Source organism: Haliotis cracherodii, unplaced genomic scaffold (assembly GCF_022045235.1).
Source record: "Haliotis cracherodii isolate W230 unplaced genomic scaffold, xgHalCrac1.p SCAF_10, whole genome shotgun sequence".
In the NCBI taxonomy this organism is placed as follows: Eukaryota; Metazoa; Mollusca; class Gastropoda; order Lepetellida; family Haliotidae; genus Haliotis; species Haliotis cracherodii.
This window is the reverse complement of record NW_027266265.1, coordinates 57,859,155-57,877,951: the sequence shown is the minus strand read 5'-3', so window position 1 is coordinate 57,877,951 and position 18,797 is coordinate 57,859,155. Positions and strand designations below refer to the sequence as shown.

The 18,797-nt window shown below is 37.9% G+C and overlaps 2 protein-coding genes across 6 annotated transcripts in view; one reads left to right on the top strand and one right to left on the bottom strand.

The window, feature by feature from the left end:
- Nucleotides 1–18,797, top strand: part of LOC139454577 (sodium- and chloride-dependent betaine transporter-like) — an 84,589-nt gene that overhangs the window by 14,239 nt on the left and 51,553 nt on the right. The gene's annotated exons all lie outside the window — the stretch shown is intronic.
- On the bottom strand, nucleotides 11,312–13,856 carry LOC139453927 (uncharacterized). Its single transcript, XM_071235371.1, has 6 exons — nucleotides 13,739–13,856; nucleotides 13,375–13,413; nucleotides 12,790–12,822; nucleotides 12,526–12,567; nucleotides 12,226–12,279; nucleotides 11,312–11,380 (listed from the first exon to the last, which is right to left on the bottom strand). Exons 1-6 carry the CDS (start codon nucleotides 13,829–13,831, stop codon nucleotides 11,312–11,314), a joined length of 330 nt encoding a protein of 109 aa, XP_071091472.1. The 5' UTR covers nucleotides 13,832–13,856.

The following is an 18,797-nucleotide window of genomic DNA, read 5'->3' as shown; positions in this document are numbered from 1 at the left end:
AAGTCCTGAATGTAGTTTATTATTTGTCCTTTTAGTCCTATTTTTTTAAGTTTTTGTATTAGCCCGTTGTGCCAAACCATGTCGAATGCTTTGGAGAAATCCAGAAAGATGCCTGTTGTGTATTGTTTGTTGAGTTGTCCTGTCTTTATGTCCTGTTCTAGTCGGGCGAGATTATCTAAGGTTGAGCGGCCAGGAGTGAAACCGCTTTGATCTGTGTTTATGATGTTATTTTGAGTTAAGTAGTGTTGTAGTCTATTTTTGGCCATAGATTCCATTACTTTACATAGGTTTGAGGTTAGGGATATTGGTCTATAAGAATTTGCCTGGTTAGTTGGTTTATCGGGTTTAGGGATAGGGATGACTAGTGCCTGTTTCCAGGGAGTTGGTACCTGTCCGTTTTGATAGATTAGGTTATATAGTTTAAGTAGTGCCTGGAGTAGGTTGGGGGGGAGTTTTTTGATTATTTGGTAGGATGTTAGGTCTAGTCCTGGGGCAGTTCCCTTTTTCCTATTTTGGAGTACGTACTGGAGTTCTTCCATTGAGTAAGGTTGGTTTATTTCGAGGTTATCATTATTTGGTACTTTAGTAGGTTTGGCTTCTGCTTTAAGTTTTTGTTGGAATTTTTCGCTGAAGTTATTGTTGCTGCTTATGGCCGAGAAGTGGTTTGCTAGGTTATTTGCCTTTTCGGTAGGGTTGGTTGAATTGTTTATGTTGGGTGTTTTTTTGTGACGTTTTAAGCCTCTAATGGCGTGGATTTTTCGCCAGACTGTTCTGGCATCTGTGCGATTATTTACTCCTTCACAAAATAATTTCCAATCTTTGGTTTTAGCTATTTTGACTAGTTTTTGGACCTTGTGGTTTAGTTCGTGAGCTACCGTTATATGGTTATGGTCGCGTTTGGCTCTATTGAAGGCTGTTTTACGTTTGCGTCTAGTTTGTTCTATTTCCTCGTTCCACCATGGTACCGAGGGTTTGCCTACGTTATTTGTTTTATAAGGTATTGATGCTTTGGCTGCGTTAATTATGTAGTCTGTTAGGTTTTTGCAGTAGATTTCTGGGTCCTTATTTTCTAGTTTGGTTAGGTTGGCTTGGTTGCAGATATCCTGAAATTTGTCCCAGTTAGCTTGGTTATAGTTGAATTTTGGTTCTAGGTTTTCTGTTTGGGTAGGAACGTTTGTATTGCCTATGGTAATGTTTATAGGGAAGTGGTCACTACCTAGTGGGGCGTCGTGAACTTCCCATTGAGTACTTTGGGCCAGATCTGGGGTGCATATGGTTAGGTCGATAGCCGACATTTTATGGTTTTTCTTATCGTATCTAGTTGGTTGGTTATTGTTTAGGAGTACAAGGTTATTTGTTTCTATCCATTCAGAGATTAGTTTGCCATGATTATCTATTTTTTCATCTATGCTCCAGGTGGGGTGGTGAGCGTTAAAGTCACCTAGGAATATAGTTGATTTATTGCTTATTTGCAGTAATTTGTTTAGGTCCTCAGCTTGAATTTTTTGTTCTGCCCAGTGGTATACGTTAATGATGTTTATTTTTTGGTTTTTGAGAGTTATTTGGATGCCGTTTGCTTCTAGGTTTGGTGTGTTTATTTTGATTTCTTCATAGTTAATGTCTTCTCTGATTAGTATTATTAATCCTCCTGCGGCTCTAGCGGTTTTAGGTTTGGCTCGGTCTGTTCTAACTGAGTTGTAGTTTGGTAGAGTAAATTTAGATTTTTTTGAGAATTTGGTTTCTTGGATACAGGCAATGTGCGGACCCTTATCTTGTTTAAATTTTGCTTTTAGTTCGTGGCCGTGGGAATTTAGTCCATTGGCATTCCACTGAAATATGTTTAGGCCTTCCATTATTTGGGCTTTTAGTGTTTGGAGGTTAGGTTTTGATTTAGGCTAGGGGTTTTTACTTGGTTGAGGTAGGGCTAACTAATTCGAGGCCTATGCTGAAGAATTCGAAGGTAAGGGTTGTCAGTTTAAGCTTATTTGCTACGGTATAGAAAGCTTTAGTGCTAGCGTTTGGGTTTATTTCCTTTAGCATGTATGCGAGAAGGATGGTTAAGTTGTTTAGTTTGTTGTTTGACATTTGCTGAGGCCTGTGTTTGAAGGTTTTGGTTTTTTGGGGGGTTGAGAGAGTTATTTCGTTTATGTCTTCCTCGGTTGTGAATATTCTTCTGTGTTGTTAAGTTTAGTCTCCTCACATTCCATGGGGGTGGTTTGCGTGCGTGCTTGTGTTTGTGGTCTGGATGTGGTTTCCTTACTGTCTAGGTTTTCGGGTTGTGATTGCTTGGGATCGGTTGTTGTTGCCATAGCGGCTGTGGTTTGTATGGTGCCGGGTTGGGTTGTGGCGGGCGTATTGTTGCTTGTTTTGCGTGCAGGTGTGGATGTTGTGAATGTGCTAGTGGAGGGTTGTGGGATGGACGTGTGGTGGATGTGTGTTTTGGGTGCTGGATGTACTCTTTGCAGGATGCCATCCCATGCCGAGTTTAAGTGTGGGGTGTTGTTTGGTTGTGGTGTGGGTAGCAGAGGTTGTTTTGTATGCTGTGCTTGTCTTTTTGTTTGGAGTTTGGCCGTGTCGATATTGATGTGTTTGTTGGCCTGTTGTGTGAGGGTGTGTCTATGAGGGCAGTGGTTGGATAGTGAGGAATGTTGTATGCTTTTACAGTGTATGCACCAGGGTGTGCATGTCCCTGGGCAGTCAGTTTGGGCGCATTTCCTGCATTTAGTTTTTTGGAATTTACATTCATTGGCTGTGTGGTTGTATTGGAGACAGTTAGAGCATTGTTTAACTTGTTTTATGTATGGTTTGACTTCTAATTTAGTGGTTGCTCCGAAGGAGATAAATTTAGGTGCTTCTGGATATTTAGCTGATTTTTGGAAATTGATTATGACTATTGGTGTGTTTGAGATTTTACCGTTTCTATTTGAAGTTATTCTTCGGGTGCTAGTTATTTTAGGTTGGGGGTACATATCTTGGTTATCGTTAGCGTCTTGTGCGTACATGTCTAAGTCTTCGTTGTTTTCTTTAGGATTTACTCTGATTACGCCCCTAGTGAATAGCTGCCAGTTTGGGGTTTGATGAGTTACTGTGTATTGGAAGATTTGGGTGATTTTTTTGGCTGCGTTTAGGGAGTCCTGGTCTGGGAAAATTATTTGGAAACCTTTGTTAGCCTCTTTAGCCTAGTAACTGTGTAATGGTAGCACATATATAGTAATGAACAACAATGGACAGACAAAGAGACAACGACGTTGCTTTGGACATATGGGCGTGATTAACAAACACAGTTCATGGGATGATCAATTAGGGCAATAAATGCCATACTATAAAAAAAAGTAGTTAAAGGGAAGTGATATGGTAGTCCAGTCAAAATACAATGAAATGTTGGTGAGGATTAACAACGGGGATTAGCGCCTAAAACGTAATGACAATTAAGTTATGGAGACATGGCTACAAGGTAAATTGCCCTTGAAGTCAAATGTACTGCAGACAATGGTAGTCATAAATCAGTCGCTATGACACATATATTAGATATTCTTCTGGTATAAATTGTTGTTTTAAGAGAGAATAGGTATATAAACATTTGCTATTTCTTAGTTTTTTCTATCCACATTTGCCGAAAACAATCTTTAGCTCTTTGGAGTAACAAGGACATAAACATCTTGACATTTCCCAAACCCTGATCCATCCATGCGTATCCAAGGCCTAAACTGAAAAGGGTGACCTTGCAGATTATAACAACCTACCTATCAGGATCGTCAAGATTTTCCCACATTTGGGAGTGACATCCAGGGATCCTTTGGACTTGTACCTGGACGCCTACATGTTTGAGTTTCTTTTTCTTTGAAAGTGAGAAACTCCAACCCGTTTGAATCTCCCCAACACATGGATCGATGTTCGTCCCCACCCCTAAGGCCAAAATGAACTATGTTGTGGTTGGTTTGTTGTTTAACTCCTCACACAACAATATTCCAGCTATTAAACAAAAAACAACAATAACGAAACAAAAAGCCGGATACTACTTAATTTGTGGATAGCATAAAAATAAATCAAAGTTTCGTTTGAGCTGGCATGAATATAATAAAATAATTAGCAAGTCTATGCTCATAATTCTCTCTATTGGTCCCACATGAAATGTTCTTCATGAATACTGTAATTCATTAAGTTAACGCAATCTATAGTCACCACATTTATTCGAGTATAGAACAGAACCCTGGCCTAAAATGCGTGATATAATTTATGAGTAAGTGAGTATGGTTTTGCGCCTTTTTTTTAGCAATATTCCAGCAATATCACGGCGGGAGACACCAGAAATGCGTTTCACACATTGTACCCATCTCGGGAATCGAACCCGTGTCTTCGGCGTGACGAGCGAACGCTTTAACCACTAAGCTATTCGACCGCCCTGTAATTTATGAGAGTAGCCTTGCAAACAACACCATATACACACAATTCCATAATGTAGTATTGGTTGATAGACGTTCAACCAAGTAACATCATTTACTAACTTCAACTATTCATCTAATTTAAAAAATTTTATTACTTGCCCGTGAAGAGATCACCCGTTTAATAAACATACAGCTTTATTACACATTGTGTAATACCAAAACGCGTGCTTATGTACTCTCGGAACACGTTTCACGAACAAATATTGAAAGCTCTCAACATCCCTTGGCGTATTCAACGACATTGCGTGTGGAGATGATAGATCACTGGGAGGAGCTTATGGACACTCGATGACCCCAGCAACCTTGTTGCTAGGCTGACGTCACATTGCTTTGACTCGCCGATGGATCTTGCAACAAAATTCAACAAATTACGTCATCGGGTATTGTGACGTGATTGTAAACTTTGAGGTGCAAGGCCCCGTTCCACAAGGCGATCGTACGGTAGCGCAACGACAGTCGTTAGTCTAAGTTAAATTATGTGAGTTGTGATAGCCTTAGCACTACGATAATTTTGTGGGACGAACGCCTGAATTCTAAAGGTGGACCATTGTATGATATTAAATTCATACGTTTCAACTTTTGACGTGTTTGAAGTATTATTCTGTTAAACTCAATTGGATTATGCCATGGATCGTGTAGGTGTCGGCCTATTTACACTCAACAGTATAATTCTAAAAACATTATAAATGACAAGTAATAAATAAAATACTAAACTCGCTCTCGTGTAAAACCAATTTTATGAAACTCGTGAATAGTTGTGGTATCTGACTCGCTTTCGCTCGTCAGATACCAGAACTATTCACTCGTTTCATAAAATTGGTATTACACGGGAGCTCGTTTAGTATTCTATATGTATGTTACATAGTTAATATGTTCATGGGCTTCTTCACTGAATGTTTAGTGTGCAGGACTACTTCAGTTACGGAACAGTAACAACATTTCTTATGTTTTCATGTTAAACATGAGCAGTATGGAGATTATGGAGATTCATGATTTTTTAACATTGGCATTGTTAACATAATTCTTAATTCTTAAAGATATTAAGTTTCTTTGTTTGTTGTTTAATGCCCAACTCAGCAAATTTAAGTTGAATTATTAAATTTATATTATTTTGCAATTGTTACAGAGACTTGACAAAGTGATAATAAAATGTATAGTCGCTATGCGTAAAAAGTAAGCATATACTAGAATTATCTTCCAGATATAGTGCACACCAAAGGATAATCATATGTCATAACTCTATTGTACGTGGACGTCATCGATATTTGTGTATGTTATAGCTGCATGATTGCACTGCAAAAAAAATCCATATATACAAGCTTGTATATCCTTTGGAAAGATGATATATATACAAGATTGGAATGATGATATATACAAAAATATACAAGTTTGTATATACGACATATACAAAAATATACAAATTTGTATATATGGTGTATCCAAATTTGTTTTCTTTGTATATATTGGTAAAGGGAGATAATTATTATGTATTTGTGTATAATCATTATATATGTGCAAATTGAAGTGTTTTAAGTTGAGCACTGTGTTTCTTTGTAGATGTTTGTAAAGGAGGATAATTGCTATGTATTGCTCTATAATTGTTTTGTATGTGCAAAATAGTATCAGCAAGTTACAAAAAACTGATATAGTGGCGGGTAACATTACTGGAATGTTTAATTAGTACTCCACACTGTTAGCGGGAGTACATACTGTCCTTGCAATGATATTGACGGGTGGGCGGTTGAGGCGTCTGGTACTTTTCCTGGCGCGGTGCTTGGTATGTGAGTAAATGCACAGAGAGGATTAGCTGTCGGGGGCGATTGCATTGGCGGTAACTTCTCTATTGAAAGTGTTGGAGCTTCGATTCGTTTTACGAGGAGGCCGCGTTGTGTGTTTTAACATGCTCTCGTGCACATATGCCAACAGAGTGGATTGCACAGAGGATGAAAACTATTTTATCACTACTTAAAAGTGTTGAATTTAGTTTGTTCTGAGCTGTCGGTTTCATTGTAGATATACATTGTGATAATGTGAAATTTCGGCGAAAAGCGGAAAATCGCGTTTTGTAAAACGGTAGTCCCTGCAAAAATTATCTACAAAATATTATCAAAGATTATTTTTTAAAAATACTACGAAAATATTGTGTTGCCGGATTGTCCTGTTTTCGTTCAGACCGTTCAGCATCAAACATGCCTTTATTATTATTCATAACACAATCGTCGGATCTTACGTTTCCAGACATCAGACGTTTTCTATCATGGATACTTGCACTATAGCGGGGAATGTGGCGTCACACATAAAAACTGTTAATACTCCGATGATGACTATGTTTATGATGAAGTTGTCTTTTATAAGTGAATGAGATGTTGAGCTGGCTTGGTCTAATTGGTATTCACTCCCTGGAACAAACATATTGTTTACTAACATTGTATTATGAGCAACCGGATGCGTAAATAACGTGTGTAATATATTCCCGTATCATATTTTATAATACTTGTTCTTTTAATATTGTTATCAATGAGAGAACGAAGATTACCTTGAAAAAACACAACAGCATGCATATGTTCTAGCAAAAGGAAACTTGATATATATTCATATGGTGCGAACCATATGTACATCAATAATCATAATCATAATCATAATACATCATGATGGCAGTTTCAATGTAAAGATTAAGTATTTCTAAAGATATGGAAAATAAATCTTGATAACTGCTTTAATCTTTGATCTTTGGGAAAATAATAATGGAATTGGTTGAGTGACTAACGTATTCTACATTAAAAGTGACAGGAACGTGATTTACATAATTAAAATATAGAATAATACACAAATTATAAGAGAGGGTTTGTGATTTATTTTGGGATGAAGTCAGTATTTAACTTGCGCTTTCCGACATTATGCATATTTCGCACATGGTAAAGAAAAAAAATGCAATTCATTTATTTATGAGAAGTACGAATGCATCAATCCTACATCACAGGACCATGTACATAATTTGTTGAATGTTATTTTGTGAATACACAAATTGCATAACACATTCCCTGAGGACAAACCCAAATTGCCCGTCCCTTTGTGACAGGTGAGAATGTATTGCCACCACATGTCCCGGCACTTTTATGACATGTAATGAACCTAGTCAATCCCTGGGTCAGTAACAACAACATGGGTCTAATAAAATCAAAGTAACATAAATGTTACGTAATTCAAATTAAAAAAATGATTAAAAAAATGTAACATGACGGTAATATAATTTTGGGAAAATATACGTTTTCTTGTATTTATGGACGACTTCACACAAGCTGAAAAATTAAACACATGTTTATATAGCTATATTTACATACATGGCATTAACATGTAATAATAATATTGATCATGTTTGCTAATTTGTACATTTCGTTGTTATTAGTATCCTGAGTATGTTATAATAATGCATGTGTTTTGTTCACTTTTGTTCACTATCAATCTCCTCTGTTGTTGTTGTTGTGTTGTTGTTGCATTAGGTGCCTTCTGCCTAGGCAATTTCGGCTGACCTGTCCCTCTTTGGGACTCCTGTGTGTGAGAAGGGTTCACATATCTATTGTGATTTCGGTGTTCACATAATTTCTGTTTTTGCATTGATATGATTTCTATTTTCTTATATTGATATGATTTCATTTTTATCCTTGGCTGCTCTGTTTATATACGTTCGAGCAGCTGTCCATCTCTCAGAAATAGAGTTAGTTTGGCCTTCGCTATTGCATCTCTTGGCTTTAGGAGATCTATGACAGATAGCGGATCTAACTGCAATTCTTGTTTTAACCTAGCCCGGGCTGGGGCATGGTCTTGACATTCTAGTAACAGGTGGTCAATGGTTTCAGCAAGATGAGCAAACCTTGTCATAGTGCTTTTTGTGACCAAGTCTGAGGCGTGAGATAGCAGTTTCAATTTTCCTGTCATTTGAGTATGAGTTTGGCTTTTGTTGGACCTTGGGTTGAATTTTGTATAGCCATCTGCCGATCTTACTTGCGTCCCATTGGGCTTGCCATCTTTTTGCTATGGAGGCTTTGATTTTGCTTTTTATCTCTAGTTTACTAAAGGGAATAGGCTGTATATCCGCTTTGTCTAGAGCTAGCTTCGCCAGTGAGCCTGCTTTTTCATTTCCATGAATATCTATGTGAGAGGGGATCCAACACAGCTCCACCTGTTGCCCTTGGTCCGATAGTTTTGTATATTCGTATAGAATATTGTTGACTGTGTTTGGCCTGGAGTTTGAGTTTCTCCCACTGATGGCCTGAAGTGAACTTAGCGAGTCTGATAGGACGACTGCCTTTAAGGCAGGGCGGGACAACTTAGGAATGGCCAGGAGTCCGAACTTGACCACACAGAAGGAAGCGAGCTACAAAAACATGTTTTATATCATTGGAAAGATCTCGAGGAGACGAATCCAAATAATGTGTGTCCAGGGGTGTACACATGTTTACAAGCTCAGAAAATGCATTACTGCAGAAATTTCTGGCAGAATTTTTTTTCTGCAGAAATTTCTGGCAGTATTTTTTTTTTCTACAGAAATTTCTGGCAGAATTTTTTTTTTTCTACAGAAATTTCTGGCAGATTTTTTTTCTGCAGTAATATTTAGCAGGATTGTTTAAATTCAGGAGAAATAAGTTTCAATCATTGGATAGTTTAAACAAACATTTTTAGTTCACATGATTACAAGCACAAAAAATAAAACTGAGATCTTTCAAAAAAGTATTTATTCAGATGCTATATTACAAGACATGTCCTTGGGTGACTTTGCACTATGTCTCATGGGTGAGGCGATGTTTCCAGCGATGGGTCCTATCACAGAAGAAAATAGCTGTATAGATGAGTGGATCCATATTGTCTAAAATAGCATCAGATAAATACCCTATATGCAGCTTAGAGTTTACAATAGAGCCTACGGCATAAGATGTATTATGAATGTAAATAGTCTGCTTTACTTACGTTTTCTTCTCAACATACTTGAAATGAATTCTTTTTTTCGTCTGGTCATTGAAACCTATGTGCACATATTCTGAAAAGATATGAAAAAAACATTAAAATGCTTTTCATTTCAGTAATAAACACATTCCACATGCCTTAGCCACATGAACAATGTAAGAGAGGTGAGGTGAGTTGAAATTGGGTTTAACGTGGCGTCCAAGATTATTGCACATATATAGCGACATGCATGCGCGTGTGAGTGTGTGTGTGGCTGCTTGTACTAGTCTGGACTGATTCTAGCCCACTAAAATACCATTCCGCAGTTTAACATGAATACCCTACTCAGTACACAGTACATGACTCCAAGCTGACCAGTCCTTGTTTTAGCTCCCTAATGCAGAACGCGAGACCGGGTAACAACAAGTACCATCTTTTAACATCTTTAGGTATGACGAGGCCAGGGATCGACAATGTAAGACTTAATAAATTTGAATCATAGCATATTTAAAGTTCAAGGTCACTTAGCATACGTACAATTGAAGGGGTATAAACTATTTAAATATTCTTAGAGTTACCTCCATCAATGCGCTCCTCATGACCAGGGTACCTATCTGCTCTGTGCACCAGCCATGGGGCCTCTACTTCGTCACCTTTCTTTAACTAAATCAGATATATAATTATATATTAATTCTTGTAACCTGTTCATTAATTCTTGTTACATGTTTACCAATTCTTGAAGGCTTAAAAAAGTCACAGTGAAAAGTTTTGAAAAGTTTTAGACAATACAAATTTGTAAATAGTGATGAGCTCCGAAGATAAATGTAAAAATTCAGATAAAAAGCTATGAGAAATTATTGATGGTAAGAAAATCATTAATCATGTAATCTGTGTGAAAACTTTTATAACTGATTATGTTTATGCTCTATCTTTGTATTCTGCTTACCTCTAACTTAATCTTGTTTGTTATTAGCCACTCGTCTAAGTTGTTGCCAGTCCAATGTAAGTTCACGTTCTCCTTTTGGACCGATAATATTTTGGCTTTATATCTGTATTTGTTTTATAAAGATAAGAAATAAATCATGATTTAAGGATAACATGAATTTCCATTTTCACTGTTCTGTAAATAACTTTTGCCCCACTGACATTTTCCCAGAATCTATTATTAGCAGATGGAAAACACAACACTACTGGAATACAAATTGTATAGAAGTTCTTTTAAAAACAATAAGTCAAACCAACCAACTCAAACCACTATTCACTTCCTGTCAGAAAACATTTAACTTCTATCAAATGTCTCCCTATTTTTGATAATACAATAACAAGTTCTTGTCAGTAACTGTAACCATGAACTGGACTTCAAAAAGAACATCAAATTATAAGAATCATACTACTCAGATGCTACTAACATGTGTTAATCTGCATGTCATCACATAAAATGTCAGCTTAAAACCCAGAGGTTTCAAAAGAGATGAAAACTGGAGTTACTTGGCATAGGTTGTAGCTGGGTAACAGATGGGAATGATCAGACAGAAAGGACATTATGTTATTCAGCATAAACTGCAGAAATGGTTCCGTAATGAACACAAATGTCATTTTCACTACTGCCGCAATGCATTTATGTGAGCAATTTCAAGAGTCACAAAAAGTGTGATCCTTCAAGCAAAGTCTCTGTTTCAAAGAGCTAAAAAGTTCAGATGAAATGCCTAGTATGAAAAAGGGGGACAGACAATTGATTTTCAGTCAGGAGAGTTAAAGCAATTAATTGATATGAAATAATAAATATTGATACATAAGGAACATCATGATCCATCAGTATCTCAGCAAATCGTTGCAATCTGAACATAATCATAAAAAAATACTTGTGTGAAACGTGATGAAAACAATTCAATATATGACATTTCCTTCAACAATGCAAACAGTAATTACATACCAAAAGCCATCCTCCTCAATGCCTCCACAATCATGCCAACATTGAATTTGCAGGGGGACATCTATGGACAAAATCAGTGTTATGTGTGTTTACATTAAAGCATGGTACTAAGTGGACAAAGAGGATTCAGTCATTTCTGTATATTCTATTTTGAAATTTTCAATTTATATTTTAACAATTTAAAGCAAGGGCATATCAGATTGTTTGAACTGTATACTGATAATTCATATCTTATACCAGATGCTGTATGACAAATAAGCCAAATAAGGGAAGAAAGATACACAAATACAATCCACATTGTATTAACACAGTGCCTGTACCTTTGCCTGTGTTAATTTCCAGTTTTTCACAATACTGATCTTGCTATAGGAAATGTGGTGATTATCATATTCATAATACAGTGAATCATTAGCTCTCATCTGAATGAAACCCATGTGGATAGTAATGTTGCCAAGGATCATAATCAGGGTGAGTCATCAATTTCAGTTATAGGCATGCACAGCAACAGTGTCAATGGCCCATGAAAATCCACATACATGTATACACTAGCATATGAACGTGTCAGTTACTGCCCATTATTTCTACAATCTGCTCACCTTTTTATTGTGCCGCCTTCTTTTTATAGAATTTTGGTACTTAAATGTAGTCCACACCAAAAGAAACAATCAGGTGCTTGATCAGTCTGCCTGACATGTATTTGACATTGGTATTCCTTTTCTATAACCTGGCACTTAGTTTAGAGAAGATGACAAACGGAAGTTTTATAACAGACAGATGCAGTGAGAGCATTTATTTGTGTGAAACCATTTATTCAAATGGTTAAGTGTTAAAGGAATGTTTGAAAACAGCATTAATTCAAAACTAAGCCGTCCATATATATCCAATCCAAAAGCTTTCCTAACTTACCTTTTCAGATCCTGTTTTCCTCATGCTTCTAAACCTTGAACTTGAATGTGGAATCTGATAAAGAAAGTATTAAATACCTTATGCATATGAACGATATCATTGTTACTTAAACACCACTCTTAAAAAAAATTAACTATTACCAAAAACAACATTGTATTCATATTCAAGTCTGCAAGACATATTCAAGACATGCAGTCACTGAGCCTTACCATCACAGCAATAACATTACTTTTCAAGCTAATATAGTAATTCATTTAATATACCGGTATGTTGTTCATGAAATGATTAAAGTTTAATTACCTTTCTACTCTTTTGTGGTGCTCTTCCTTTGTAATGTATCACCTGAAAATAGTTTTTCGAAAAAATTCCCTAGTAGGTACATAAAGTTACATAAATTGCATACTTCTCTTATCATAGGTATCCAAAATAGCTTATTTGATCATGTGGATCATAATAACTTTCAGTTACATACAAGTAGTAATATTTTAGTATAATTAACACACAATGTTTAATATGCACTGTAAAATGAGGTTAAAGTAGTATCAAATCTGACAAAGTACTTACTGGAAGATCCTGGCATTCCATGACGGGTAGATTCTAATAAAAGAAACAGATCATATGGGTGTATGGTTCCATAATATGTTACTCACTAGTCAGTTGAACTTCTCAAACAATTAACACACTTCACTTCACATTAAGTATATGCAGATACATGCAAAAAGAAAACTGCTGAATATTGGGTCAAAATAGTTTTATAAACTTCTGTCATTTTAAGTCTATGGCAAGATTAAGTATACGGTCATAAAGAAGTTAGTGAGTTTAACACCGCTTTTAACAGTATTACAGTTACATGTATATCACGGCGTGTCAGTTTAATGTGGGAGGAAACCCCGAAGTGATGCAGGTCTCAGACGTTTACCACTTCGGTGAAACCCACGAGCACTGGTATGGTGCTGACAAACCTAGAACCGGGGCAAACCAGGAGTCGAACCCACAATCATTGGTTTCTGGTGTGCCCAGGGGATGCAACTCTGTACGGTGAATTGCGGCGCCATAGATGAATAGGCCACATGTGTCCCCGGTAACAATAGTATGCAAACTTTACAGGTACAGATGGGCTATCTGGGTTTCTGTTTCTGCTTTACTAACCTCATGACGTTCCTGTGCTGATTCCTCATAGAGTAACCCCTGCAACATAATGTCAACGTCAAACTAATTCAGTTGAAAAATGTACATTATATATAAATGACATTTTTTCTGAGGATAAAAGAAATGTCTAGTTCAGACTATCCACACAAAGAATCAGCAACTGGGGTTCATTGCTCATCCAATATTAGGAGCCTGTACATGTCATGTAGGTTGCTGTTGTCATCATGTCACCGCTAATAGCCTCATGACCCAGATGAAATAATTAACTAATTGTCCCTGATAAGCCCTAAACATAAAGTAAAAGTATTAGCTCATATTAGGTGACATGGTTCATTTTCAGTGAGTATGAATTGTTGTAATTCACCTGAACTAGGGTCACTTGTAGGTCCTGGTCATCATCATGGAATGCATAAACCTGTAAACAAGACAATGCAACAAATACAGAGGTCCTTATCATATATCTCTTATTTTGTAGGAGAAGATAGGGCTCTTATGCTACTGAACTGGGGAATTTCAGGTTAGAATTGGTCCACAGCAACCAATGTTGACAGTGTCATGGCATGGTGCATGGATTGTTGCTCATAACAACTATCACCGGACCAGGCTGTCTTCAAATGGCTTAAATATTGCCAAGTGTGGCATTAAATAACACGAGGGACTGAACTTGTCATGATATACATAATGCACAAACCACCCAGAGCTCCATGCGGCCAGCCTGGTACAGGACTAGGCTGGTCATCACCACTGACACCAGCTGATCACTGCGCCGGAATGTATATTTGGCGTTGCTGTTCAAGTTCGAATTTCCGATAGGCCTGTCTCTACTCAAGAAAATAAAGAAATGTCTTGAATTTCCGAAAAAGTTCGGAACGAGTGTGAAGCCATGATAAGAAATATTATTATTAATGATTGAAGCCACTTTCCCAAATGTGTGTGCTGCATAAGCTGGAGTGGTTCCCCTTAGATTTTCCAAAATATGAATCAACAGACGAAAAGAAAATTAATTCGCTTGACATATCCAGTTGGGGTACTGGGGCACCCCAAGGACAAATGATATTTTATCATTATTGAAGTATACCGCGTATACAGTCTGATTGATGAGTGACCAGGTGAAGAACCAACACCCTCCCTAAACCCTCCCCCCTCCCCATACTAGCACGCTCACGGTTTTTTCAATATATACAGTAACATACTAGATGCGAACTGTTTAACTGACAACTGTTAATTGGTAGTGGTCAAGCCTCAGTGAACTTGCTTTTGGAGTGTGTGTGTGTAAGGGGGGGGGGGGCATTTCTGAAATAATATAAGGTGGATTCAGTCGGAATAAGGATAAGAAAATGATCACATAAATTTTATTGGAGGCTTTGAAAGTTGAGGATCGTCGTAACATACAGTGTAAACAAAACGATCACAGGGCATGATAAAGGTGGCGCTGATAAACAATACCCTTCGACCACGCGCGCGAGACAATGTATCACCGTATGAACTGACAATACCCGAGAAAATTTAATTACCTTGTTGGCAGGAAGTCTGGCGGCACAGCACGTACAATATGCATCGCTAGGGTATTCCAAATTGCCTCTCTTCCCTCCTCTCCCTCCCCCTCCCCCCCCCCCCCCCCCCCCCCCCCTCAAGCACCAGCTTTGATGGAGCAATCAGAGAGGATGAAATAAATGTTGATTTTATGAAAACATTAATACAAATTTGTTATATTTATAAACATCAGGTCTTAATAGTTATTTTTATCGAAATAATTCGAACGTTATAAATAACAGAGTAGTTCGCATGTAAATTATCTAAATACTGCATGGATTGGTATTTTGTAATTAACCGTGTTTTCACTTTCACCGATCACCACAGGCAAATTCATATAGCTACACTAACACAACAAGTGTCGCCATACAATAAGTTGCCTAATGTACACGTAGACAGGATACAAGACATAATAAAACCACAGGAGATGGATCTATCTCCTTTTCAGATTAGTTTGTTAGCGTATCTTTTATCAAAATTGGTAGAAATAAATACACTACACTTAGACTCTTACAAAACGCGTTTCGCATGTCAGCAAAGCCACCCATTTAAATAGTATATTTCCACGTTCTAGGGTCGGCGTATCCAGAAATAAAACAATAAATATTTTGACGACTTACCTGTATCGTAACTGCAAGACGGTAACCAGACGTAACTGACTGCGCGTGGTTCGGGATCTTTGCTGTGGCTGAAATAAAGAGTGCTATTTTTCACAGAAAGAGACCTCGTTGCTTGTGCCATTGTGCGAAGACTTTTCAGGAATGCGAAGGTACTATTCTGAATATACACGAATATATGCAAGTCACAAGACAAAGAAGGTATTTACATGAAAGATATTTCAAATCTCGATGTTAGAGACCCTGAGAAATGTAGATTTAACTGAATCCAATCCAATCAAGTGTTACTATCATTCATTACAAATGGATAATACGATATTGCATTATAGAGAGGGTAATTATAGCTACCTGAAGGAGCAACCATTTGTCCACTCTTTGAAGTTGCCGCCAAACCGGACGCGTAATTGTAACTCGCAAGAACACTGTGTACACAGCTTCTTTCTAAATTTGGAGAAGCGTAAGTGTGTTGAAAGAACAATACGAATGTAAGTCAGGCATGAAGTTGCACGGAGGAACCGACGTGAGACTTTATAATCCGACAGTTGTTCATATATGTTATTTAATGCGTCATTCGTATTACCGCTTAACATGTAGGTTTGTATTTATAATAAAAACTATTCGTTTACATTTGCGATACAATATAGAATGTTGAAATAGTTTTGTCCAGATAGCAACATAACTGTTGCATAGGATATGTTGTTTAATGATAATACTATATGAAAATTCCTCGAGCTGACTTACACTATGGATAGTGTACAAGACAACAGTTATAGAACATCACGTGTTAAGGTTGATGGAAACGGCAAAATATTTATTTACAATATATGTTTTTCCAGGGGAAGAGCCTGTTACAAAGTCTATGTCTAAAAAAAGAGTAAACTCGCTCCTTGTCGGACAAAACTAAATGTAATTAGGTTAACTACCCATGTACATTATCAGTGGATTACTTGAATTAATATCAAATTGTAACCTGAGATGCTGGTGCCAAACCTTACAACAGATTACGTGACCACCCAGGGAACGGTGTCCAGCCGGGAGAGCCACATTTCAGAAATGGCTATTGCCGGTAAAGCCACATTTTCAGCTGAGTGCATTTCGCCTATTCTAGCGGGTAATTAATTAATCCGATTACCGATACCTTTATATGAGTGTCCCACATTTAAATTACTAAGCGCGGTACTCCCAGACTGAGGGAGGCGACCAGTTCCTACACCGTGTTAGTGACGACATCATCATCTTCACTACAGACAAGAACATTGAACATTTGTGTACTGCAGACATTGTATTTTGTGATGGTACATTTTATGCCTGTCCCAAGATGTTTGATTAGATTTATTGTTTACATGCTGAGGTGTTTGGCCATATGTTTCCATTAGTTTACTGTTTGTTGTCCAATCGAACAAAAGTTATGTCAACATGTTTCAGTACCTATGCGATTTTGCTAGTAGAGGAGGTCTAGAGTTTGCCCCACTTACAATTCAGTTGGACTTTGAACGTGCAGCTCACAATGCCGTGACTGATGTATTTCCTGGGACATTAGTTAGAGGGTGTTTCTTTCACTTCACCCAATGTATCTGGAAGAGGGTGCAGAAAGAAGGTCTGGTGTTGGACTATAAGGAAGATGAGGAGGTGAAGAAGCTGGTGACAAGAGCTCCTGCCCTCCCTCTAGTACCTCGTGACAAAGTGGATGATGTGTGGCTTGATGCCATTGCTGACTCTCCTGCTGGCCCTAAAGTGACTGCCTTCATGGACTACGTGACAACCTGTTGGGTTCAAGTAGGGGCCTTCATGCAAGAGATTTGGAACCATTTCGAAAACCAAGGCCACCGTACCAACAATCACCTGGAAGGGTTGCACAACAAGATAAAGAAACTTGCCAAGAACCGCACCCGAACATCTACGAGGTAGTGAAGCTATTTCAGCGAGGGCAGTCACTCAAAGAGGTTGCAGTCCTTAGACTCTCACACCAGTGATCAGAACCTTCACGAAGAAAGAAGTACAAGGCAATCGATGCACGTATTGCGTCCCTCAAGATCCAGCTCCTGAACCCACACCTGAGTGAGATGGAATATGCTGACCACGTGGGCGACTTCCTTCATCTGCATTATGATATTCATATGCTATTCATATTCATCAATGTAAAGTTTTGATGAATATGTTATCCTTGTTGAATAGAAAATGAGAAAACAAGACTTGTTTTGTTATATACGGTAACCTGTTAGAATCACAAAGCATGTTTTGACAGCATAGCCGCGAGAGCCACATTATACAATCACGCAACCATAACCATTGCCGCGAGAGCCACATCAATTTGGGCTATCTATTTTCGAAATGTGGCTTTGCCGGCCTGTAACCCAGGGAACACTCAAGGGGGCGTGATATACACCCTTGTGTTTGATTTGCAAAACCAATCAGCCGTGGACGCCCGACCATAAAAATGGTGTATGAAGATTTAACCCTAATTATGTATCGTTAAATCTTCGAGAACGTTCAGTCAGGCGGTCAAACGATAACTATTCAACAAGTAGGTAAATCACATCGAAAACCCAAGTTCTGGTCGCAGTGAGAAGCTCTGGATGCCTAAGCATGCAGGGTTCACCAGCTCTGCTGCAACAACGTTATCATTGGTAAGAAGCATTTTATTCTATTTTTGTAAACCAAACACTGTATATATCTTGAAGAACGTTGGCCTTCTGTTTGTATCATGATTTCTTTATGAACATATTCATCGAACATGTTGCTACCCATTACAGATATTACCAACGTCATCAACAGTCAAGACAGACCACCTTTCTTCAAGAAATCTGCCCAAAAAGAAAAGCACTGAAATTGGTAAGTAATGTTTATGTGCAATATGGTTAAATATAGTTCATTTATTGCATCAGCAATATTAGATAGACTTGAGCTACGAACGCGAAAATAAACATGTCAGGCGAATGTAAGGGTGAGGCACTCCATCGGTCTTGCGTTTCGCTGGGTTTTTTTAACCATCACCGATGGTGTTGCCAATTTAAATTTCGTTTCAGAATCAAAGCACGGTGCATGATTTTTTATCAAAATTTCAACATGAGCTAGGAAAGGAAGAGCGGAAGAGCCAGGGCTCTGTGAAAGTACGCGGATTGTGTAGCCTATATATGGCTTCACGTGGCATTATATTGGTGTTACGTACGTAGTATACCAGGTAAGTGTTGCCCTCGTTGCCGACAAGGCCATGACTTAATTAGGGTGTGAGTTGGTGGGTGGCTCGGGCTACTCTGTGGTGCTTACATAGTA